Below are 26084 nucleotides of genomic sequence, written 5' to 3'. Positions count from 1 at the left end.
GAATTACTCAAAAGGTGCACAACAACAATCAATTGAAATTATATTATTAACATTATTATCATCATCATCATCACCACCACCACCACCGTTGTCATCGTCATGTCATCTTCATTGTCTTCCAGCATAGTAGACATTATCTCCCCCCCCCCCCCCCACTACTCTTGGATTGCTTTATTCTGTCATTTATTTGGGGACTTTTGAAAGAAGAGCATGGAGCTCTATATGGACCACCAAATTCCAAAACCAAAATCTTCATGCAGTCAAAAATAATTGACTATTCTGACCATTTCTCCCCTCCCTTATTGCAGGTCACCCCAGAATCATCCAGTGGGACGTTTGTCTACCAGGGTTTTGTGCACGGCAAAGGGTTTGGACAGTTTGGCCTCCAGAGGCTAGGTGAGCACTTCCATGTCTATTTCATTTTTTAATGGATTTGTATACATAAAATGAGCACCAGTATTCCTAATTGGCATAAATGCTGCCTTCATTTCAGAAGATTTTATGGCATCAGTCTGGATTTTGGAGTTTTTTACCATACTTTAAATGGCTAAATGGTTCTACAAGTGTGTTATAATTGATTTGTGGTGTTTCTTTTCTCTGACAATATATTTAGATATTGAGAGGAATATCGATATTTTTTTAAAATGAAAAAAAAATTCATTGGTTTTTTGAAATACAGTATTGTATAATACAGTGTTGTATAATACAGAAATTAGGGAATGGCAAAGAAAATAAAAGACTACAAAACAATTATAATATTATATCAGAGGTGGGCAACTACGTAGATAGTGGGATCCATTTTAATCCCTTGCAACTGCACCAACTGGCATAACGGAAGTGATATGACATCGGTTCCAGCCACAATTTTGGCTGGTTTTCAGCCGATTCCCCACTTTTTTAGGCTTTTGGGGACTTCGCAAGATCAGAGGAAGCAAACTGCTGCATTTTTGCATGGTTTTTTGGGCTGGTTTAGGGACAAAATATCACCCCCAAAATTGGCCTTTTAAAAAAATGGGATAAGCCTGGGGCCTTAGTTGGGATTAGAGGGTCCCATTGCTGTACTTAGGAGTCTCAAGAGCTACATATGGCCTGTGGATTGACCAACCCAATATATACCCAACAGACATGGAAAGCAGACTGGGCTCTTAAGCACAAAGCTCCCAACTTCTAAGAAAATATAGCATCCTTGTCTTAATGGGCTTTTCCTTTCCAGACAGTAGCATCAATGAACGAGATCCTGAATCGATGGGACATCCATTTGCATCCAACAGCAGCTCGGTGGCAGCTGCGATCCTCGTGCCTTTCATTGCCCTGATTATTGCAGGGTTTGTGCTCTATCTCTACAAGCACAGGTCAGTCCCTGGGAACAAAAGGAAGGAGGCAAGAACATTGAGACAAAAGAGATTTGTGACACCATGGCTTCTGACAAATTGCCCATGGCTAGAGGTGTAACAGTGTGGTGTGTTCACTGTTGGACTGGGACTCCACAAGTCCAGGGTTCAGATCCCCACTCAGCCATGGAAACCTCCTGGGTAACATTATTATTATTATTATTATTATTATTATTATTATTATTAAGCTTTATTTATATAGCGCTGTAAATTTACACGGTGCTGTACGTACAATTAAAATAGATAAAATAAACCTGCCTATGGAGTACATTCTACAAAAATAAATAAAATACATATTAATACATGTTAACAGTCAAATGTAGCAGACAACAAATTAAAATAACATTTGATAACAATCATGTAACGTCTGGGAACGCTTCCCTGAACGGTATTGTCTTTAACTCAGGGCTCATTCCCACTGGCAGAATAACACAGGTTGTGGTTCAGATCCGCTCCGTGTCTGTAACCAATTTCAAAAGATCCCTCGTTCTCACTATAAAAGGGGATCTTTTTTATGCCACTTGAATCAGTTTTCTTTGTTTTGTCCCCATTTTCACTGCTTCAAACCAGGGATGCTGCAAGGGGGGGAAATGGTGGATCTGTTAAAACGCCACCCCTCTGCCATTTGTCCCTCCTTGCCTTGCAAGTAGTTACAAAACCATACAATTGCATATTCTATCAATTGAATATTCTATCAATCACATATTCTATCAATCACATATTCTATCACAGAAAATCAAACAATCGCATACTCTATCAATCACATATTCAATCAATCACATATTCTATCATACAAAATCAAACAATCACATATTCTATCAATCACATATTCAGTCAATCACATATTCAATCAATCACATATTCTATCATACAAAATCAAACAATCACATATTCTATCAATCACATATTCAATCAATAACATATTCTGTCACACAAAATCAAACAATCGCATATGCTATCAATCACATATTCAATCAATAACATATTTTATCACACAAAATCAATCGCATATTCAATCAATAACATATTCTATCACACAAAATCAAACAATCACATATTCTATCAATCACATATTCAGTCAATCAAAATCATAGAATTGTAGAGTTGGAAGAGACCACAAGGGCCATCCAGTCCAACCCCCCTTCAAATCCCCCAACCCCCCAACAAAATCAAACAATTGCATACCCTATAAATCACATATTCTATCAAACAAAATCAATTGCATATTCTATCAATCACATATTGTATCAATTTAATTAAAAAAAACAGAAGTACACAAACAGTGTTGCAAGGTGGGAAATGGTGGATCTGTCAAAATGTCACACTTCTGCCATTTGTCCCTCCTTGCAAGTAGTTACAAAATCAAACAATCACATATTCTATCAAACAAAATCAATCACATACTCTATCAAGGTACCACTGTTCTGTGGATTTTGGATGTTATTGTATTTATGAGGCAATACATGATTCATCCTTTTACCATTCTTTTTGGGGGGGACTGTGTGCAAAAATATATATTTTACTAGGGAATTGTGAACCCAGAAAAATTGCTCTTTCACCATCATACCGTCAGGATTTATGGGGTGCCATTGGGATAGAAGAAAGTCACTGAGTGACTTTAGCCAACTGGATAGTCCAATAATGTGACTTGTACCTTATTGGTTAGCCCCAACCAGAGCAGACTCACTGAATCAGTTGTTGAACGCATAGGTAACACCCACAGATTCAATGCATTTTTTTTCTAGTTGGGACTAAGAATACGATTAAGGCTGATGTGTCAAAATGCTGTGATGAATACAACGATTAAAGTCTGCAAGGGAAAAAAATTTCCTCGGGGAAGGATATTATCTTGCAACACAGTGCAAAGAACACAAATCAGTACTGCTGCCTTGCTCTTGAAAAAGCATAGTTCTTTTTCCTGTTATGGTCTAGCAGATGCCTCCAGGGAAACTCACAGTTAGAACAAGGAGGAGATAACGCCACACATAAAATGTTCCCATAGCATGCCAACCGTCGATAACCAGAAGTATCCTTGGAGGAAACTTTGGAATGCAAAGGTTCAATTCCTAGGGCGTCTATACCCATTAATAGATCTGTCCTCTGTCAGTTTATCTAAAAGACGTTGCAAAGAATTCACAAGTTAATTGACCTATTTAGTTGTTGCTGCTGTTGCTGTTGTTGTGTGTATTCGAGCCATTTCCAGCCCATAGAGACCCTAAGGCAAACCTATCATGGGATTTTCTTGGCAAGATTGGTTCAGAGGGAGTTTACCGTTTACCTTTCTTTGGGGATATGAGAGTGTGACTTGCCTAAGGTCACCCAATGGGTTTCTATGGCTGAGTGGGGATTCAAATTCTGGTGTCCCAGAGACCTAGGTCCATCTCTCAAACCACTACATCATACCGGCTCCCCTGTTAAGTTACTTAGCTGCCAGTTATTTAAATTTGTATCCCACATTCCCGTCACTGAGCTCAAGTCAACATACATGCCTCTCCATACGGTGTACTCACAAAAACCCAGTAAGGTATACCAGAATGAGAGAGTGTGAGTGATTAACTCAAGAGCAATGTAAGATCATTGAGGACTTTAGCTGGATGAGCTAAACTCAAGTTGTAACTACTTAGGACCTAGGAAGTAAGTCGACAGGTTTTATCACACTAGCGAGATCCCGTGAGAAAACGGGAGTTAAATGACAGTTAAGTTAAATTCGAATTTAAACAGAACTTGCAACTTCGGGAAGTTTATCACACTTAATTACTGCTAAAAGAAAAAAACATGAAGTTAATCCGCAGTTAAAGCGGAGAAAACCACCTGCTTTTTAAATTCGGTTCGTTCCGAATTTAAAAAGGTATTGGTTTTCTTCGCTTTAACTGCAGATTAACTTCGAGTTATTTCACATTAACTGCAACTTTGATAAACTACAGAGTTAGGTCCCCCCCCCCCCCAATTACATTCACATTTTAAAATGTGCACATTATTTTATGAACTGGAAGCCTGGAAAATGCTCAAGGGGGAATACATGTTGCCTTCCAATAAATCTAAGGCTTCTGTCAAAACACAATGAAATTTCCTTTCATCCTTACTTTAGAATAATGTTTAACAAGTAAGGCCACGCATTATAAAATTAAGGGGTTAGGCTATCAATCCTAAGCAATAATAGCCCAGTGCAGTCTCTAGTTACCTCAACATCCAAAGAGATGAGTGCTGAGCTCCATCAGACTCCATCCATGGTCACTTTCCCCACATGGCAAGCAGCAACTATGAAGAGCTACTGCTGTTCATGCCAAATCTCCATGCGATCACGAACGATGGAAGGTCAGTGTTCTTGCTTGGATGGGGACTGTCCACTAGGGATGGAAAGAATATTAGAATGCAGTCCTTCACTAGCCAAAACAGCTAAGACATTCCTTTCTTTATGCATTGATTCAAACTGGGTACATAACACCTAAATATAGCTAATTTCTTCTTATTCATTCACCCCAAAGAATTAGTGGTTGCCTCGGCTATAGCCATTACACCTCAGAGTGCCCTTGTAGGGGTGGTATTCTTCAACTCACTCCTTTTAGAGAATCTAGTTGTATTATCAGTCACCATCTACCATGTTCTCTCTTTTGTACTCTCTACCATGTACTTCTTTTGGCCCTGTCTGGTTCAGAAGGAGACCGAAGGTGCCCTTCAATGGCTACGCCGGCCATGAAAACACCAATGTCCGAGGAACGTTTGAAAACCCGATGTACGACCGCAGCTTGCAGCCGACGGATATCATGGCCAACGAGGCAGAGTTTACAGTCAGCACCGTATGCACTGCGGTATAGCATTGAACAAACCTGCGCAGTAAGTACCAGGCTCTAATGTACTAATCATCAAGCATAACTTCCAACCACTGTCCCCATTCCTTTCAAAATGTTCATTAAGATGGGGTTTTAATTTGAAACTTGTTTGTGCTTTCACTGATGCCACCCTCAAGCATGGTTAGTGCAAAGCTAACCATGGGGACTCCTTTGGATTCCAGCTCCCACAATCCTTGGATCCACATAAGGAATGATGGGAGTTGTAGACCAAAATTTCATCTTTCTCTCAAATTCAGGATGAGGAGTTTATCATACAAGGGAAATCCCATGCAGAAACGCGGGTTTAAATGAGAAAAAAATGTGCAAAAGCGGGTTGATTTTCACACAACATCATTGTTAAAGTAGTGTTCACCCAAACAGAAAGTAGACAGAAAGTAGACAAAAGCCATTCCTTTTTACTTTTGGAAAATGCCGAAAGTAAAAAAGGAATGGCTGTTGTCTACTTTCCATTTGGGTTAACACCAGTATAAAAATGATGTGTGTGAAAATCAACCCACTTTGGCGGGTTTTTTCCAGCTTTTAAATCCCATTTTTGCACAAGATTTCCCCTGTGTGATAAACTCCTAAATCACTTTTATTCCCCTTTTGCAGAAAGTGGCACACCCAAACAGACCATGAGCTGGTCAAGTTTTCCCATTGTACTCATGGACAACAGCAGACTGAAAACCCAAACTTTCCAAGATGTCCATTCAGATAATGAAGGAAAGGGTTGTAACAACCATGAGCCCACCTTTCTTTAATGTTGCCATGTCTGCAATGTTCAGAGCTCGGATTTGCAGATAACCACGATCAGCAGTTGCTGTAGTGCATATTTGCCCAACTCAACTAGAATTTCAACCAACCCTGATATCCCTTCCAAGGGAGTGGATAGCTGTTATGGAAATGTACCTTCATGGTATCTGTTTGCCCCTTTCTGTTTGTGAGCAGTTTTAGGTTAATATTGCTTTTTTAGTCATTTTGATTGCCCTTTTTCTGGCTACAAGGTACAATGTAAATATTTGGGTGAGAGATCGTGATTTGTTAAAGCAAAGCTGACCCTTTGTGGGGTGAATTTGGCTTTCCCTCTTCCACGCTGATTCAGTTTTCTAATTTTCCTTTTTTGTTTCCTGTCTTACTACTTCTCTCTCTCTCTCTTTCGCAGCATGCTCCAGGGACAGAAGTCTCACTAGTGCCCAATGCTCCTCCTGGTTTCTCCTTGCCCATGATCATCCTTCCCATAAATGTTGGGGCTGCAGAGTTGATATGGTGCCTTTGAGTTGATCCAGAGAGAGAGAGAGAGAGAGACAGAAAGAGACAGAAACAGAGAGAGAGAGACTGCCTTGCCGTTTATCACTGCTCCCCATCGTCATTGTCCGTCTCTTCTGCCCTGCAGCTGATAATCAAATCAACCAAAGCATCCACTCCAGTCCTTGGGATGAGAACTTGGGCTGTGGACCTTCCCTCCCCACCTCGCCCTGTGCCCATGCACACCGCCGCCATCCACACTTCTCCCTCCTCTGAGCCATTCTCTGGTGGCCCCTGGCCAACTTGGTGACTACTGCTCAGAGACCAAAGGCCACCCCACGGCTTGCTTCTGGTGGATCATCATCTTTGCAGAGGAGACCCTCATGGCAAGGTGGCACAGATCTAACAATATGCATACCCCCATTGCCAGAGGAAATGATGAACAACCAAGAGGAGGTGGCCAAATTGTGATGGAGGAGACCTCATGGATGCAGAGAAGCCGGGACAAGAAAGCCCACCCACCACATTGGACTCAAACAGCAAGTTTAGCAAATGGAGACATTGTTGTTTCATTTATGTTTGTTCTCTTCCTCCTTGTCCTGATGTGTGTAATTCACTTCAACGTGGCACTGCAAGCATCTCAAATTTCTGCAAAATCTGCCACTCCTCTCCAAACCCCAAGCCACAGAACATCTCCCCTTCCTTATGCCAGCAACCCACATTTTTAGGTAGCCTTAGCTTTATTCTTTGAAGGTCTGATGGTGTCCCTTGCTTCTACTTCCAGTGACCTGGCCAGTCCAAATCTCTTTGTCTTTTAAAACATAGCTGCTTTTGTTGCTTCATCCTCACTACCTTTGGCGGATCTCCAGCTATAGTAAGGACCTTTCCATTGATGCACTTCTCATCACAAATTTTAAAAACGGGAACTCTTCTTTTCATAGCTGGTGTGGGAGAGCCATATATCATCACAGTCTCAGCTAAGGCATTCACTGCAGGTCGGGCACATCTTGCCAGCCTTTAAATGACAATATTTTGTCACTGTGGAAATGAACACCTCCAGCCTAGCACTTTGCTTGCTTTTTGGAATCCGTTACGGAAAACATGGCAGTATGGAAATCAAGAGCACCTATTGGCTAGTGTCTGTGATTTCACCAGTGTCCAATATCCCTAATTTAGTTTTGTGATCAATGGATTCTAAGGGCTTGGCCATGCTGGCTGGGGGATTCTGGGAACTATATGCTGAAAAAGTAATTTTTCCAAACTCTGCTTTCTCTCTTTCTTGGATAAAAGGTCAAAGCTTCCCTTCATGCCAAGATTGCTCTATAGTTTTTACATTTCAAAAGAATATTGCTGACATATAATTTTCTCTTAAGGTGTGGTAAGCTTTCCGTACTCATTTTATTCACCTAAGCATGGTGTAGTGATTTGAGTGTTGGGTTCAACTCCCAGCTTGGCTATGAAACCCACAGGGTGACTGTGGGCAAGTTGCACCCTCAGCCTCAGGAGAAGGCAATGGGAAACCTCCTCTGAAAAACCTTGCCCAGAAAATCCCATGATAGGGTTGCCTTAGGGTCACCATAGGCTGGAAACAACTTGAAGGCACAGAACAAAAACAACCCATTTTATTACATTCTGGGTGGCATGTTTCCCAGTCCAGTCTCACAGTACTCAAATACCCTATGGAAGAAAGATGGCGAATAGGTGTACCCCATTTATACTTACCTTGTGCCATAAATCTTGCAATACCAACAGATATCTCACGATCTGTCCTAACTATATTTACAGATCAGAACCTACTTGATAGTGACACAAACACACTTCACACATCACTGGGACATACACATTAACATAACAGCCGCCATCATCACATCCAGTTTAGAAAGGTACTTTTTAAAAGCAACTTGTAGCGTCATTCATTACAAAACTGCCCCTAGTCTCAAGTAATTCATCATAGTTAGCATTTGAAAGCCCCGATGGTTTGTGGCTTGTTATATTATTCATTACATTATTCTTGTTTTATTTGCTAATGGGTGGAGGAGGATACCTTAGGGATACTAGAAGAGTGGCTTAAAATGTATAAACTTCCACTCCAAATGCCTCTTTAAATGCCTGTTTAAAAAGTAACTTTAGCCCCATACAGACAGGCCAAAATAAAGCTGCTTTGGGTCACTTTGGAGGTATGCTGCTTAAATGATACATGCATCCTAAGATTCCAGAAGCTGCACCAAAGCCACACTACAGTCCTTGGGACTGGAGCATGGCTTTGGCATGGCTTCCGGACTCTTAGGGCGCATGCATCATTTAAACAGCATACCTCCAAAGTGACCCAAAGCAGCTTTATTTTGGCCTGTCTGTATGAGGCCTTTCATAAGTAGTTAGAAAATGCTGCTCATCAATGGAGGCTGGTGCTTCCATTGAGTCAGTGCTTCTAGTCTGACTGTTGAAAGATTATCCAAGGTGCTGAACCATAGCCCCAAAATGAGTTCTGCCGCTAAAATAGTTCCTTTTTTTAAACAATGTACTAAAATCCAAAGTGAAATTTGCTCTGTTCCCACACTGATATCAGAGGTGCCAACTTCTGCTCCCGACTCACACCAAAAACATGTGGGCACAGTGCCAGCCTGGTGTGGTCTGTGCTCCGTATAAACTTGAAAACACCCAACCTAAAACAAAGAAAGCCCTTCGGGAGATTTCAAAACCTTTAGACAATAACCCCTTAATAAGAACGCCTTGCCCTTTCTCCAAATAACCCTGTGTGTAATTTTCGTGGAAAGGCACTTTCCCCCCAGTGGGAAAATTCAAAGCCCAGCTCCATCTTGCCAAGTGCAAAGACAATAAATACAATAACTACATGCACATCCATAAAGAAGCAAGACTATTTGCTTACCTTCCAGACTCTCCTTAATAAAAGGAGAAAGCAGATGGTGTTGAGTTTCAAGAGTCAATAGCATTTGGTTTGGTTTGGTTTGGTTTGGTTTGCTCTTAACAATTTGGATGGGATTTTTGCAGAGTGAGAAGGTGCCATCTGATCATGGCTGAAATCAGAGTTTGGAAATGTTACTATTTGTATATTATTATTATTATTATTATTATTAATAATTGGACTATGAGTTACAAAATTTCCAACACCAGCATGGGGGATACTGGAGAATGAAAAAAGGAACCTTTTTTCAAACTGCGGTTTGCAATTTCCAACTATGGCTCAAAGCAAGCAAAACTGGTGCATCAGGTAAGGCAAGAGGTGAGCAATTGTGAGAGACTATGGAGCTACAGTAGCCCCCAAGAGACCGCGCTGGGTTGCATACCCCCATCACAAACACATCACAAATGCACATTTTAATATTGTCTTCAAAATGCCCTCATGGGCACAGTGACATTTATGCCACGCTTGGTCCATTTTGGGTCCAAAAGAAGCTTTGGGGTTTTTTCCAGCAATGAGTAGTAATTGGAAGTCATTTTCTGTGGCTGAAAAAACAAATGCCTCCTCTGAGCCTCATATGCTCCAGGGGGCAATAACATGGTGCAAATGTCCCCCATGGGCCCTATAGAGGATTTTGAAGCAAAGAAGATATTGTAAAGTTTAAGGCTTTCATGGCCGGCATCCATAGTTTTTTGTGGGTTTTTCGGGCTATGTGGCCATGTTCTACACGAGTTTCATCCTGATGTTTCACCAGCCGCTGTGGTTGGCATCTTGAAGATGCCAGCCACAGAGGCTGGTGAAACATCAGGAAGAAACTCTTCTAGAACATGGCCACATAGCCTGAAAAACCCACAAAAAACTAAAGAAGATATTGTTTTCAAAATAATAATAATGATCTTTCGGAGGCCCAGGAAAAACAAAAGAGTCCCAAGGGCCACATACAACCACAGACCACACTTACACAACCCCCAAGCTAAGGGGACAAGCAGCTTACTGCTTGATGCCTTAAGGGACGATCCAGTGATGGCTAAGGAAGGTCACCAACACTGCAGCCATGCCTTATTCTCATTCTTCTGTGCATTACATTTTTGCAAATATTCAATAGATTTGGAGGCCTAGCATACTGCATCATCATAGCAAACTATCCTCCACTTTAACTGCCACAGCAACAGGACAACAATGGCTGCATCCCTAGACGAGCAGCAGCATCCAGACAGCTCCTAAGCACATCCCTATGGCCAGTCAGTCACTGGATAGTGGAGCTGTGCCTGGCCAAAGAGAGGCAACCAACATAGCAACCCTGGCAGTAAATTCTGCTACTGAAACTTGAAACTCATTCAAAATCCAAAATACACTGGGCCCTTGCTATCTGCTGGTATCTGCTCAGCTTGGGGGATAGGGATTGGTTCCAGGACACACACACCATGGATACCAAAGTCTGTGGATACTCAAGATACCTATTAAATAAAAGGGTGTAGTAAAATGGTGTCCCTTATATAAAATGGCAAAAATCAAGGTTTTCTTTTTAGTGCGCACATATATATATATATATATATATATATATATATATATATCTGTGGATCCATGGATACAGAGGGCCAACTGTATATGGAGGTTGAAAACTGCTGTTCTAGGAAAAGATATTCTCATTTTAATGGACTGGCCAAGAGACCTGTTAGACCTGAACATTACATTCTAGGACAGTGTTTCTCAGGCTATCTGATTTGTGGGGGGACTTCAAATTATTGTGAAGTCGAAGGCTTTTGTGGTCAGCATCCATAGGTTTTTGGTGAGTTTTTCGGGCGATGTGGCCATGTTCTGGAAGAGTTTATTCCTGACGTTTCGCCAGCATCTGTGGCTGGATGCCAGCCACAGATGCTGGCGAAACGTCAGGAATAAGCTCTTCTAGAACATGGCCACATCGCCCGAAAAAGCCACAAAAAACTTCTAATTATTGTTTTCCAATGTGCCAGGAACTGGCATCATATTTGTGCTCAATGGTTTCTTTCTTTCCTGGAAACATGCTATGGACCGGCACTGGTCCAAGAACACCACATTTAGTAACACTTCTCTGGAACGCTCCCGAGAATCCTTGGCAACATGTGTTTGTGGGAAGCGTTTGGCACAACAGTCACTGTGGGTAAAGTTCCCTTAAGACAAACATATATAACCATCACTGCCCTACCAGGTTGTAATGTCTGTGCAACATCTTCAAACAGGAGGGCAGAGTGACTCCCGCAATCGTATTTTTCTCCTCTATCAGATGCTTGATTCTTTTTCCCCCCCCCTTTTTTGTCCTTTTTAAAAATGCAGTTTTCCTTGTTAATTCGGGGTGTTGGTGGGGAGAGACACTTTCGACGTCCCTGTTGCTTTTGGAAAGCTGGACAAGAAATCCTATTCATTTTCAGTGCCCATCGGACTTGCGTTACAGTTTAACAGAAAAAAACCATGAAGAAAATAAAAGAAAAAAAACTTATTTTGTACAGAGATATATTTTTATGAAATAAAGGTTTGTACAGCGGGGGGGAAAGACACAATGTAAATTTTCTTTTGTTTTGGGTTTCCTTTTTCTTTTTCATTGTAGTAAAAGATAGTGGAAGATTCAGCCTTTTTGTAAATGTAATAAAATGTATAAATATGGTTTCCATTTTAAAAAAAAAGAAAAAAAGCAGAAAAAAGAGAAGAAAACGAGTGTAAATATGTATTCTACACATAAAGCTGGCTTGTCTGCAATATATAACATTTTAAGTTATCCCGTCTCTGTATATGAGGCTTAGCATTTGTGTCTCAGCATACTTTACTGAATTTGAGAGCTATTTTAAATTTTTGAATTAAAATAAAATATAAATTTTTGCATTGCTTTTCTTACATGGCATTTTTCTCCTGGTTCTTCCAGAATAGGGGGAGGACAGGTTTTCCAAACTGGGGTCAAATCCCAAAATGTGGGTATCTGGTGCCCACATTAGAGCGACTGGAAGGACAAAGCATGCCTCAGTGCATGGCTAAAACTAAGTGGGAATTCAACCCAGTACAACAGCTCCAGGTTTGCAAAACTTTGCCAATCCACAAAGGAACAGGGAAATGCTAAAGCTGGCCTGTCTGCAAATAATAATAATAATAATAATAATAATAATAATAATAATAATAATAATAATATATTTATTTATTTATATCCCGCCTTTCCCTTTTGAGGATCTAGGCGGGTGCAAATGCAACCTCCTCTGCCATACAGAACCTTGCTAAACCACAAATGAGCTCTAGTGCATCTTTCCAGTCTGTTAACAAAAGCACTTGTGCCACGCAAAACCTGGCAACTCGGAAAAAGGAGCCCCCTGCATCAAGCAAAACATGGCAAATCTGCAACTGAGAGGCCCTATGCCATGCAAATGCTTTCCACAGCTGCACACCTGAGCTCAGTTCACTGCAAAACCTTTCCAGGTTTTGGCTTTGCTTCCTTTTCTTCCTACCAATGGTGGGTTGCACTGAACAATGTCATACATCCCATGTCCACCTGGGTTGCATCCACACTGGAGAAACAACCCGGTTTGGCACCACTTTAGCTGCCCTGGCTCAAGGCTATGGAATTCTGGGAGTTTGTTGTGGGCCCCGAGCGGAGCTCTGCTCAGGGCCCCACAACAAACTCCAACTCCCAGAATTCCATAGCCTTGAGCCAGGGCAGTTAAAGCAGTGCCAAACCGGGTTATTTTTCCATTGTGGATGCAGTCCTGGGAAGACTATCATCTCTCAGGGAGCACACCTGATCTGAAACATACATCAAATAAAGACTCCAGTTCTGCACTTGAATCCCTGAACACCAAGTGCACCAAATGTGAAGCACACATGACCAATGCCCATCTTTTTCTTATGTGGGGAACATTCACCTTTTTAAAAATCACCAAAGCTAGAGAGGATGGGGGCGATCCTTTTCCAATTGCTGATCCCGTGCTTTTGAATAGGTTCTAATTTTGCAGCCCATAGCAAGTGTTTACTGAGCTAATTTACAGCAATTTATACACCCGCTCTTTGTAAATTAGCGATTAACTCCTGGGGTATCCTACACATCCAGTCCTCCCACTCCTTTGTGCTGTGTTTTATCTATGGGAGTTCAGCATTTATGCAAAGGAAGCATTTTGTTGTTAATTGTTCCAATTAAAAACAGATGCTGCTTTCGTCTTCTTCCGCAGCCGACATCAGCTTCCTACATTTCTCAGGTTAACCAAAACAAACATTAGCTGGAATCCTGGTATACCATAGTGTACAAGCCTCCTCTGAACAAATCTTGTCGGGGAAAAACCCATGAGAGAGTTGCCGTAAGTCAGAAATGACTTGAATGCACACAACAACAACAACAATGTAGTGGTTCCACATGTGGAACTACACTACAATTAGCCGTACAATACCCTGGAGGTAACACGGAGCAGCTCCAATCCTCCTCCATAACCATTCCATGTAGTAGCCTGGCTTTGTGCCTGTCATCCGGTGCACAATGTGACACCATTCTCTGGAGCAAGCCCCAGGAAATCTGGGAAGATACTTTGTCATTCAGCCTCTGGCAGAATTTGGAAGGTGAGGGTGGGAAAGAGATGGGATAGCTTTGGAAAAAACGGCCAAGGTTATCTTGGTTGCTGGCAGAGCATATCTCTTACCTATTGTGCTTTTCCCTGGATTCTGGGTACCATGGCACTATTGTTAGCAGTAACACATGGAGGCTCAATCCCATAGCCATCCGCTAAGGGCAGGGGATTCCTGGTACTATCAGACAGCACTTTTGCAGACAAGCAAAAAGAAGGTCTATCCATCTCCCTGACCTTCAGCTTGTATGCTGGAGACCTGAAGAACAATGATTCTGCCTTTCTTCCAGCTCCAATTTCCACCAGATGGTGCAGAAATAATGAAGTTTGACACCGCTTTAGCAGTAACCACTTCCCTGGCTACTCACTGACATGGGGGTCTCCCCTAGTGCTAGCAAGTCAGGGCTGCATGTGGGGGATCCTTGCAAAGATTGTGTTGGAGTCACCTTCTTTGGAGACTTTAAACAGAGGCTGGCCATCTCTCAGGGATGCTTTGTGAGTTCCTGCATTGCAAGAGGTTGGACTGGATGGCCCTTGGGGTCTCTTCCAACTTAATGATTCTACGATTGAATGCCTCCTTCTACAATGACAAATGATAGGATACAATGGTAGGTTACATCAGTTTACATCAGTAACAGGATTCCAGTCTGTACAGCCAGAACCTCCCCTGATCTTTCCAAACCATGTCTCTGATCCACCCACTTCATGGATGGAACTGTATAGGCATCTCAGGTGGTCCCACAACCATTTAATACTGGGAACAAGATGGACCAAACCAAGCAATGGCTGGCTGTGTTTCAGATGCCAGTTACAAGAAGAAAAATGGAACTCCGGTGGATCCTCTGAAGGTCCAGGAGGATGATATCGTCTTTTTGCAGCTAGCTGCTGAAACACAGCCAGCCACTACTATTTCAACATACAGTGGTACCCCGGGATACGAATTCACCGCGTTACGAAATTTCCGGGATACGAAAAAGTTACATTGGAAAAAACTGTTCCGGGTTACGAAAGATTTTTCGGGTTACGAAATTAATTTCGGCGCGAAATTCAAATCGGAAGCCGTGGCTAGCGGCTTTCCAGAGCCTTTTCGGGTTGCGAAATGTATCGGGTTACGAACGGCGCCGCGGAACGAATTAAATTCGTAACCCGAGGTAGCACTGTACTATACATGGAGGCTGTGGGGTTTTTTTCCCCAGTTGAACCCTTGACATAAATCCATTTTTTCACTTATCTGTACGTATATTCCTTTCAACCGTCTTAACACTTAAATAAACCATTCCCGATTTATGTGTCTCTTTCCCGTGGTCGGACCAGAAGATGGTGATTTAAAATCACCCGTTTAATAGCATATCAAACATCATCATCCAAATAATTGGAGAAGGGTGATAAACTGGTTTTCCTAACATCATTAACTGTGTTTGTCACTGCTTCGGTGGCAACATGCATTGTCTTTTAGCCCCGAGAAAAAGGAGCAATTGACTGAGCGTGGCAAAGATTTCTCCAGTCAGAAAAATCAGGATGAGTAAAGGTGAGTTTGACACTGTGCCCTTTTCAAAACTATCTCCCACTGGATCTACAAATTCCTCCACCGCAATACAACTAATGGGGGAGATTTCTATCCCAGAATCCACACTGGCTGCTTTCCAGTCAGCTGGGTTTGGGGGACTTTCACAGCCCCTACATAGCCCCCAAACTAGGGGCTGTGTAGGGATCATGAATACTTAGCAGTTGCAAACATGTAACTATAGGTTACGTATTTGCAATTGTCCAAATGATTCCAGCCCCAGTCTTTGCAGCTGCCTCAATTTTCATGATAAAGCCAATGTTATGGATATCTTTAACCATTCCACTATAACCAGTGAAAGTTGTCCAGTTGATTCTCAGGATATTTTTATCTATCTACTGACCTCCCCCCGCCAAAAAAAAAAGGATCATGATGGAGCTGGACATGGTAGGAGTTGTTGGAATGACAAGGTACTACCTCTTATTTATCCTAGAAAACAACCCTTGTTCAAACCATACCATGCTGGTTGGAGAGTCTGGTAGCTGTAATCTAGAAAAATAAACTTCCCCAAACTCTGGTCATAATGCTGGCCACAACTGTGTATCACAGTCTATATTGCATAGCTTTACACATAATTGGTGACATAGTAGAAGTAAATTAAAAGATCATCAGCAGTCCTGAGCCATGAATGTCATGAATGCCCAATGCACATGGTGGCCTGTTGCACATGGGAACTAGATGTGCATTGGGTCTGATGTGCAAAAGCCATTTTGCCAGCTTCTCTCCGTACAAACATCACCATAGCCTCTTGCTGAAGACAGATTTTGCAAAACGTTGTGTGCCTTCAAACCATTTCTGACTTATGGCAATCCTAAGGCAATCCTATCATGGGTTTGTTTTGGGTTTTGTTTTGTTTTGTTTACAAGATTTGTGCCTTCCTCTGAAGCTGAGAGAGTATGGCCCTTATCATATGGAGGCTTATCGTCAGCAAAACGTTCCTGAAGCATTCCTGAATCACAATGGTGAACTTCCATTATTCAAGAAATGGCTGCTCTGCAAATGCTTTGACAATGGGAGAGAAGCTGGACACCTCAATGACGATTTAGAAGTACGACTGGCTATCGCACTTTCACGCTTCAGGAATGTTTTGCCACCATTTTAGCAACAGTAAGCGCCTCGATTGTAACAATAATGAGGATTCATTTGGGGATTAATAATGGAGCAACTACAAGGATTCAAACTGCAAGTAAAAAAGATGCTATCTAAACATTAGGAAGAATCTCTTGATGGTAAGAGCTATTCAACAGTGGAATATGTTGCCTTGGAGTGTGGTGGAGTCTCCTTCTTGGAGGTTTTTATGCTGGATGACTATCTGTCAGGGATGCTTTGATGGTGGGTTCCTGCATGGCAGAATGGACCTGAACTGGATGGCCCTTGGGGTCCCTTCCAACTCTAGGATGTTATGATTTTATGATTCTGTGAATCGATCTGAAACTATAGCTCATTACCTCTTAAAAGTAACTCTCTAATCCCTTCCGTATTTGTAATCTCTTTCCTCTGCTAGCCTGCTTGTTTCTATAAAGGAACCAGCAGCAGCTACGGTGGAAGAAACAATGGCTCACAGGAGACACCTTGTGAGAAAGGCGGCACAAGATGACGACAACGCTTCAGGAGCCAAATTGCTGTTGACGTCTTGTGCTGCTGGTGCTCCTTCGGTCAGAGGAAGGATGTTATAATTGTGGCTGGCAAGTCAACCCAAGCTTCCCCACAGCTCCTTGCAATTGCTGGCATTAAGTCGCAAGGACACCTGAGAAATCACAATGCGACGGAAAAGGCCACTGGAAATTAGCATCCAAGTACTTGTTACTGCTACAGAACTGTCAGAGGGCAGGTGTAAGATGCACCAGGAAGAACAAGAGCCCAATCCATGCCAAGCTGAGCTACTGGAGGTTATGGCCGGCATCCTGTTGGTGTTTTATGCACACATAAGTTCCTCGAAACATGTATTTGTACTTCTATGGGCATGGCCTAATGTTGGTATCCCACACCCTCCAACTGTCCTATTTGGCAAAAGCAGTTCCAATTACCGTATATACTCGACTATAAGTCAATCTCATGTATAAGTCAAGGGCAGTTTGAGAGTGCTTTAACTGCCCTGTCTCAATGCTGGGGAATTCTGGGTACTGTAGTTCTGCAAGACAATTGGCCTTCTCTGTCACAGAACTCTGGTGACACATAAACTACAATTCCCAAGATTCCCTAGCACTGAGCCAGGGTAGTCAAAGCAGCCTCAAACGGGATTATTTCTGCACTGTATTTGGTCCTATATGAATGATGCAAGATCTCAGCTTCTCTGAGGCCTATGATTCATCATTATGTAAAGAGATCTTGTAGCACCTTTGAGACTAACCAAAAGAAAGAAGTTGGCAGCATGAGCTTTCCTAGTCTACTTCCTCAGATACTTAAGTAGGCATTAAATGCATCTGAGAAAGTAGCCCTGAGTCGACGAAAGGAAAGCTCATACTGCGAATTTCTTTCTTTCAGTCAGTTTCAAAGGTGCTGCAAGATCACAGACCAACACAGCTATATCTTTTAATTTTATGAAACATCGTGGCATTCTTCCACAAGCAACCAATGAACGCTTTCGGGGCATGAGGGTAGGTCATTTAAAATCTTGCTACAAACCTCTCCATAGGTTCTGACCCACCTCCGAACAGATCACTCAACTTCTTTCTAGTCTGCACCAGTGACCCATCTCCATCTCTTCTGTCCTCTTTCCCCCTTCTGTCCCAGTCAGCCTTAATCATGCAAAAAGGCAGCAGCTTCTGCTTGTATCTCCTAATTGCAAAAATTAAGGCTGTACCTGGAGAATGCCGCTGCAGACGGCAAAATTAAATTATTCAAAGAATGCCAGGCTATTAATTATGCAGGTCCTTCCAATCTTTCATCTCCTCCTAAGCTTCTTGAGCTTTGAGGTGGGGGGAAAGAAATGGAGCAAAAAATAAAATAAAAACCAAACTCTGCTCCTAAAAATCCTGATTTAAAAAAGAAACAAAGTGAAAGGGGATCTGCTGAATTTAATGAAGAGAAGCAAGCTTAGAGACAGGGCATGAGGAGGGCACAGATGCTGCTGATACAGTTCGCAACAGAGGGACCATGCAGCCCATTTTGGGTCTGAGACAAAACATGGCTTTCAGTGGTTGCAACTAAGAGCTTATCTACATGCCCAAATTCCCCCCAGATCTCTCTACAACCTGTTTACCTGATGCAGGACCAAAAGCCCTACTCAGGTCCAGAGTGTCTTCACGACACCAGCACTACCCCACAACACACATTTAAATAATTCACCTTTTGTTGTGGGCTTTTGGCTCTCTTCACAGCAACGGCTGCCTTTTTGCTCACAGTCCACGCAAGCTTCCCAGCATTGCTGCTGTGGGTGCATGTTACTCCAGAATGAGGCACCCAGAGTGGATAGCATGGCTGGGCACCTTGCTGTGACCTTAACAGCGGTGCCAAGTGATGAACGAGAGCCACATGGGAAGACAGTCACCCATCATACTCTGTGAAAGCCAAAAATTTGTAACAAAAGAGGACAGGTAAAGGGCGAATTCAGGGTCAGAATACTCAGCGGGCAACCTGGAGTAAGCACTGAGCATTTTTCCACTCAGCTCAGTTAGGAAAGATTAACAGTCTCTCCTCCTAATCTTGTCCTATCAATTGTGTCTGGTTTTCAACAGCCTACACACCCACCAGCAGAAGACACAAAGCCAATGGGCACTAACCATACAAAGAATATCTCACGGCTCTCAAAATGTATGCAAATCTGGGCATCTCAGACTGCATTACAAAGCATTCAGCAAATCCCCTTGAGAGACATCATTGCCAGCACCAGACAGAGACACTGGATTTGCAGGAAGGAGGTTCAATGTGATTTGCACAAAATTTAATTTGAGCAAATCTCTTGTTTCTATGCAAAACCAGTGCTTTTTTTTCCTCTTTGTGAAATAGCTGGAGATCCAGGGGAGAGATCTTTTCTCTTGACTGCAGAAGTGCAGCTGGACACTTACCCAAGAGAATTCCATCTCCTCCCACTATTAAATAGTTGAGGTGGTATGATCTAGTGCTTGGACATTAAACCTCACAGGGAGATGGCTATTGTGGAACCTAAGAGATAGTAGTATATTTCACAAGCAGAGTAATTAATACTTAATTACCTTGGGTCCCATTCTGGGAGATAGGCAGGATATAAATTTTAACAATAAAAAAATTGCAAGCAGAAAGTGAGCAACAACCAGTCCCACTCCATCATCCACACATTCCCAGGAGAGAAATAAAGCAGGCACCAACTTCTTTGTTTAAAAAAACCATGAAGTAGCTTCACATACAAAACCAAAAGTTTTCATAGCATCTCATGTTGAGAAGCTCAGTAGTGGGCTCTTCAAATGTGGGAAGAGAGAACTACTGCAGGTGATGCAAAACAAGAAGAGCAACACAGATGAATTGCAGACTAACTGATGCAAAAAGAGAGAAGCAAATACCAGCAAACCAAACATGGCATGAATTCATACTATGCCTAAACTCTTAAGAGAGATATGCAAACTAGCAACTAGTGCATTTAGGCATGCAAAAGTTACCGTGTCTAACAACAGTGACTCTTTTCTTCCAGCTGCAAAAGCACATCTGGATACTGCCCAGGCACATCCAACCCTTCCCCAACCACTAAATGGTTGCTCCCTCCCCCAGCCACTCTATGACCCTTGAGACATGTGCGGAGCATTGCAAGGCTGCTTTTTGTATGGGCTAAGCACTGTACAAGGATGTATCAAATTCCCCTTTGTACAACAAACGTAACAGTCCATGTCCCAGGTTACACAAAGGCAGGCCAGCAAATGAGTTCCAGCTGGAATCTTCACCAGCAAACTTACCCCAGGATGTTGCTGCTTCTTCCCCACATGGTTCAAGGAGAGAATGAGCACCAGTCAACAATGGGGTGTTTCTGTGCATGTTCCAACTTCCCTTGTGTGCCCACAGAAGAAGAAGCAAACATTGCTTCCAACATGAAGCTACACTTTGTTCCCCAGGTGCTGAAGAGCAGTCAGAATGACCCACAGCTGATCTGTGGTTGGGAACTGGGGTCAAAGCTTCCCTGTGGATAAGGTACCAGCTGTGAAGGCATTGCAGAAAGAGATATTGGATATGTCTTTGTACAGTGGCCCAAAGAGTACATACATTGCTGTAAACTGGGATTACTTCTCCCTGCATCATCCACAGGATTCTGGCCTATGGGTGCATTTATGCCACAGAAATAATGCAGCTTGACACCACCAAGTTCTGTAGCTCCATCCTATAGAATGTAGGATTTGTAGTTCTACAAGGCCTTTCGCCTTCTCTGCCAAAGAGTGCTAGTGCCTCACAAAACTGCAAAATCTCAGCATTCTGTAGGCGCAGCTATGGCAGTTCAAGTGGTGTCCAGGTGCGTTATTTCCAAAGCGCCTATGTCATCCATAGGAGACTATCATATGGGTCCTTTTACACTGTAGAAATAATGCAGCTGGACACCACTTTAAGTACTGCAGCTCTATCCTATGGAATTCCTGGGGTTCCCGACCCTGTTTTACTCTTTGTCTCAGCCACTTCTGATAAATCTAGAAATATGCAAATATTAGGGTAGTTTGCAAAAGGCACCCCTCATAAAAAGGAAGCTTGGAGATATGATTTTCCTTTTATGAAAAAGAAAAGAAAAATGTTTTTAAAACCTCTCTTGCTCATCAATTTAATGGGATCTGTCATAGGCCTTGGAAAAGGAAGGGGCATGAAATGAGAGACGGGGGGGGGGGGGGATTAATGAATCTCCTACTCCCTTAATGGTACCCCATGGTATCCTCCAAACAAAGATTTACATAGGCTCAAATGACAGTGAGAAACTGCTGATGGAACAGAAATGTCTGTGTCAGGATCGCCTGGGGACCATCCTCAGCTTCTGCCAAAGAGGCTTTTGCAAGTCACAGATTGATGAAACGGCCTGAACAGGAGGGGAAGGAAAGACAGGGGGGGTGTCTCTCTTCTCCTTAATTCCAACCCACCCACCATGAATACTTATAGAATCATAGAATCATAGAGCTGGAAGAGACCGCAAGGGCCATCCAGTCCAACCCCTGCCATGCAGGAAATCCAAGTCAAAGCATCCCCGACAGATGGCCATCCAGCCTCCGTTTGAAGACCGCCAAGGAGGGAGACTCCACTACACTCCTAGGAAGTGTGTTCCACTGTCGAACAGCCCTTACTGTCAGGAAGTTCCTCCTAATGTTGAGGTAGAATCTCTTTTCCTGGAGCTTGCATCCATTGCTCCGGGTCCTAGTCTCTGGAGCAGCAGAAAACAAGCTTGCTCCCTCCTCAATATGACATCCCTTCAAATATTTAAACAGGGCTATCATATCACCTCTTAACCTTCTTTTCTCCAGGCTAAACATCCCCAGCTCCCTAAGGCGTACCTCATAGGGCATTGTTATTTGTTTCTGCCATAAGTTCTTGGATGTGGTCCTGGATGTACATTTGCATTTGCAGCTGCCAGAACTCTATCAGGTTTTTGGCTGAGACAAGCTATAACAAGGATGGGCAACTGCATGAAATGGGGGCCAAATGTCCACCCCATGGGTTGCACCCGCAACCAAAGGCTCCAAAATGCCTTGTTTCTCCTCCATTTCTCCTTCAAAATGGCAATTGGAAGTGATGTTGCATACCTTCCTATCCCTATTCTGATGGAGAAGCAAAGGGAAAAGAAGATATTTGAGAAAAGATGGGGTGTTCTGCACAGGTTTGGAGAAGCTGGAGGAGGAGCCTGCAGGTCTGCACGCATTGGGAGACTTTGGCTGCAGTTTTCAGGCAATTCCACCTGAAAATTATGCCAAACTCTGCCACAGCCAGATGCAAAATGATGAAACCAGCTCTGAAATCCACTGAGCCATGGCTATGGACCATCCAAGCATCCCTGCAAAGCACAGAATGGCTATAAAAAGCAGCATCAGGGTTTATTGGTAAGTGGAGGAGAGGATATATGGCTCAGTGTAGCATAGGTCTGCATGCCAATTTTTACAGTATGTTAAGGTCATATTAGATTGAGGCCTAAGTCTAACAAATGAGAAAAATGTGTAGTTATACACTTTGCAAGGCAGTGCTTTCCTCCTAAAATTCCTCCCTCTATTCCTGGGGACTGGAGAAGAAGGGACAAGCTCTGACATCTGAGCAACCTGTTAAGGTCTCTTCTCAAACTGTTGTTTGAAAAATCCTTTCATTAGAGAACCTAGAAATTGAATCTGAGCCCTTCCCATGCAGTTCAAACTCTTTGAATCCTCCTGCCATGAGTTTTCATCAGAAACAAGGTTATGTCTTAAAACAGGTAAGAAAAAGACAAAGAAATACACAATGAACAAAGACTATGGTTACCTTTCAGTCTTCATAACCTTATATTATGAAGCCACCTCGATCTTAAATGCCACCTTGATCTTATAGGAGAGGTGGGATAAAAATAAATATTATTATTATTACCACTACTACTATATTATTGGAGACCAACTACTTGGCGGTTCCATTTGTGAGCAAGGAAAATATATATATGAATGAACAGATATCCAGCAGCTGTTTTATGTATGTGTTACGGCAGTTGTGGACAATTGCATCCAACATTACTTTTGCACCATGGCTGCAAGTTTTGCTGGCACTTTGCTTCGACAGACGATTGTCACAGCGCACAAAACATGGCCTGCCACCTCTGGTTCTCCCATTCCGCAGATCTTTCTCTCCCTTTTAATTCTTGCTTGTTTATTTCAGTCTAGTCTAGTCTTTTTCTCGGAACTGACTGCCCATCAACCCATCGATGGCAGTTCTGAAAGTCACTGGGTTACACTGCCCTTGGAAATGGCTCCATTGACCAACATGAACTGATAGGTAGAGAGGCAGCTGCCATACAGATGCACACTAGTGCCACTGAAAGGGCTGCTCATGTTGATGAAGAGATGCACAGGTGCAAAATCAGACTGCACCATATGTTCCCAGGAAGGAGAGGAAATCTGCAAAATTAATGCATTTAGGTATTGGGGTTTGGAGATTTCTGAAGCAAACCAGTAATGAAGCTAGAGTGCTTTTGGAAAAGGCGGAAAACAAGTCCCTGACTGCACTGATAGGAGCCCCTTAACAGAACTTGCAAAATTCCTAGAATGACCTCCTGCCAATTGGGTGTGCATGTTTTTTAACTGGCTTTTCTTTCTTAATTGAGGCCAACAGCTGTGGCTGGCATTTTTTTCATTCGTTCGTTCATTCGTTCGTTCGTTCAATCAGTCATTATAGCCGGGCCAATCAATACAAACCTCTCCCAATATTGGGCAGCATCTTGTTAGTGATATACTGACATAAATGTGGCGTATGTGTGCATATGGCTGCATCTACACTGCAGAATTAATGCAGTTTGACATTGCTTTAACTGCCACAGCACAAGGAATTATGGAATTTGTAGTTTCGTGATATATTTTGCCTTCTCTGTCAGAGAGGTCTGGTGCCACCATAAACTGCAAACTGAATTTGCTTCCAGTGGGAAATTGGGGCTGGTATTCTGTCATTTACAGGGTGACAGAATTTGGGGATAATTTCCAAAATTCAGGCTGCATATCTGTGAAAGAATAGGAAACTTGATCTAAAATGTATGAGCATGGCAAAACATCAGTACACAGAGAAACAGAGTAGACAAGAGCAACCAGATATCAGACAGGTTTGGAAAGGCAGCTTGTGGAAAGGGATGCCATCCTTGTGGTTTAGGTCCTGGCCTTTGCCCAGGTGAAGTCCCCCAAGAGGTTCATCTTCCCTTGTTTGGCTTCTAATAGCCTTCACCAAGGAGTTAATGATGACAAATGGCCAGTAGCAACAGGAGCATCCCTTCAACAGCTGCCCAAAGACCAGAACCAGCAGCTGAAAGGAAGAAAGAAAATGCCACAGGGCTTCTGCCCTTGAAATATCCTTCCAAAAAGAAAGGAGACTTGCAAACAAGGGCTGGCACATCCTGAGAGGTATTTATATCATTGTAAACTTACGACCATGTAAAGGTGCGTTGCAACCATGCACACATCCACATTCTCAAGAGGGGAGCAGAGACATAGCTACATGCATCATTGGGACCACAGTACATGTGAAACCCCATTGTGTTCCTACTGCACAATGGGCATTACAACACTATGGGTCATGTTGTGCAATGGGACAAATATTTGAGGCACCCTGATGGAAATCAGCACAATTCATTAAAAGGGCTGTGCATCATGTCAAAGATGTAGCTATGTCATTGTAAAGTTATATGTCATAGCTTCTGATGCAGGATCTTGGCCAAAGTTTGTAGCGTTGTGTCCTCAACAGGCACCATCGCATGGTGTGCATGGTTAATTCCATTCTGTACAATTGGGGTTCACAATTGAACTGGGTTTGGATGTGTTTTTTTGTTTTGAGCTACAACTCTCAGAATTCCTCCAGCTAGCTCTTTCCACAATTATCGTAAAAGGATATATGCACATGTAAAACAGGTATACATTGCCAACAGGATCCCAGCCAGACAGTGTGGGAACAACCAATGACTGCCAACTTGTGGGTTTTGACAAAAAAAAAAAACCTGGAGAAATTCCTGGAGAATGAGGTTATCAGTAGCTACCCATCGGGACGGACACATTCCTACAGTTCCAGAATATGTTTCTATATCAATCGCTGGGGAACACAAGATGGGAATGTAGCCGCACTCATGTGCTGCTTGTAGGCTTCCCATTGGCATCCAGCTTGTGACACAGAGACAAAATTTCTAGCTTGAACCAGAATGCCTCTTCTTAACTTAATCTGACCTCAATTTCAGGAACAGAGGAACAACCAGAGGACACACTGTCGCTGCGAGGCGTCGACAGCTATTAAGAGCACAAGCTGGAGATGTCCCATTGGTTTGGCAGCTTTCTGGTTCTTCATGGTCTCTCAGCCTAAACAAGCTAAGCCGGCAAATAAGCTGATACGAAAGAGTTTATAAATAAGACATCGTGGCAGAAAAAATAAGTCGAAGAATACAATGTTGGGGGGGGGGGAGGCTGCCAATTAAATAATTCAGGTCTGTGGGCACCAAGCATGCATTATGGAGAAATTAATGTGAGTATGAAGGCTATGAGTTGTCTTGAAACTGCGGAAGGTTCAGAGAGAGATGCTGCAGACATTGCCACTGGCCAAAGGACCAAGACGTGGTAAGAGGTTGTAACTTTCCTGGTCCAGAAAGATCTCTCCACATAGATTATGGCAAAGCAGTGTAGTCCCTTCCATCAATCAGTGAAGGGTTTTGCTTTCCAATGTCCTGATCAAAAGAATACTTCTATATAGACCTCCCTGGAGAGTCTTTGCAAGTTACAGCAACAGATGAATTAAGTTTTGCATATTGTGGCAAGCTGCTGCTCTACTTGTTTTGCTGGAGATTTACACCATGCCCTTCACTCTTTCCTGGAACTAAGTCCCCCCAAACTGGAGAAGTTACATCTTCATCTCCCACTTGGAGATGGCCCATGAAAACTAGAGACCCTGAAATCCAGCAAGCTTAGTAGAAGAACTTAGGCATGTGTA

The 26084-nt window shown here is 42.7% G+C and overlaps 1 protein-coding gene across 1 annotated transcript in view; it reads left to right on the top strand.

The window, feature by feature from the left end:
- LOC149305054 (CUB and sushi domain-containing protein 2-like) overlaps positions 1–8634 on the top strand; it is a 460431-nt gene extending 451797 nt beyond the window's left edge. The window contains exons 68-71 of the mRNA XM_089478213.1: positions 309–396; positions 1214–1352; positions 5047–5225; positions 6384–8634. Of these exons, the coding sequence (XP_089334339.1) occupies positions 309–396; positions 1214–1352; positions 5047–5206 (387 nt within the window). The 3' untranslated portion in view covers positions 5207–5225; positions 6384–8634. The remainder of the gene's footprint in view (positions 1–308; positions 397–1213; positions 1353–5046; positions 5226–6383) is intronic.
- The last annotated feature ends 17450 nt before the right edge of the window (positions 8635–26084 follow it).

This window comes from Sceloporus occidentalis, unplaced genomic scaffold, assembly GCF_023333645.1.
Source record: "Sceloporus occidentalis isolate IW3139 unplaced genomic scaffold, rSceOcc1.0.p SCAF_13, whole genome shotgun sequence".
In the NCBI taxonomy this organism is placed as follows: domain Eukaryota; kingdom Metazoa; phylum Chordata; class Lepidosauria; order Squamata; family Phrynosomatidae; genus Sceloporus; species Sceloporus occidentalis.
The sequence above is the reverse complement of the archived record's forward strand: the minus strand, read 5'-3'. Positions and strand labels throughout refer to the sequence as shown.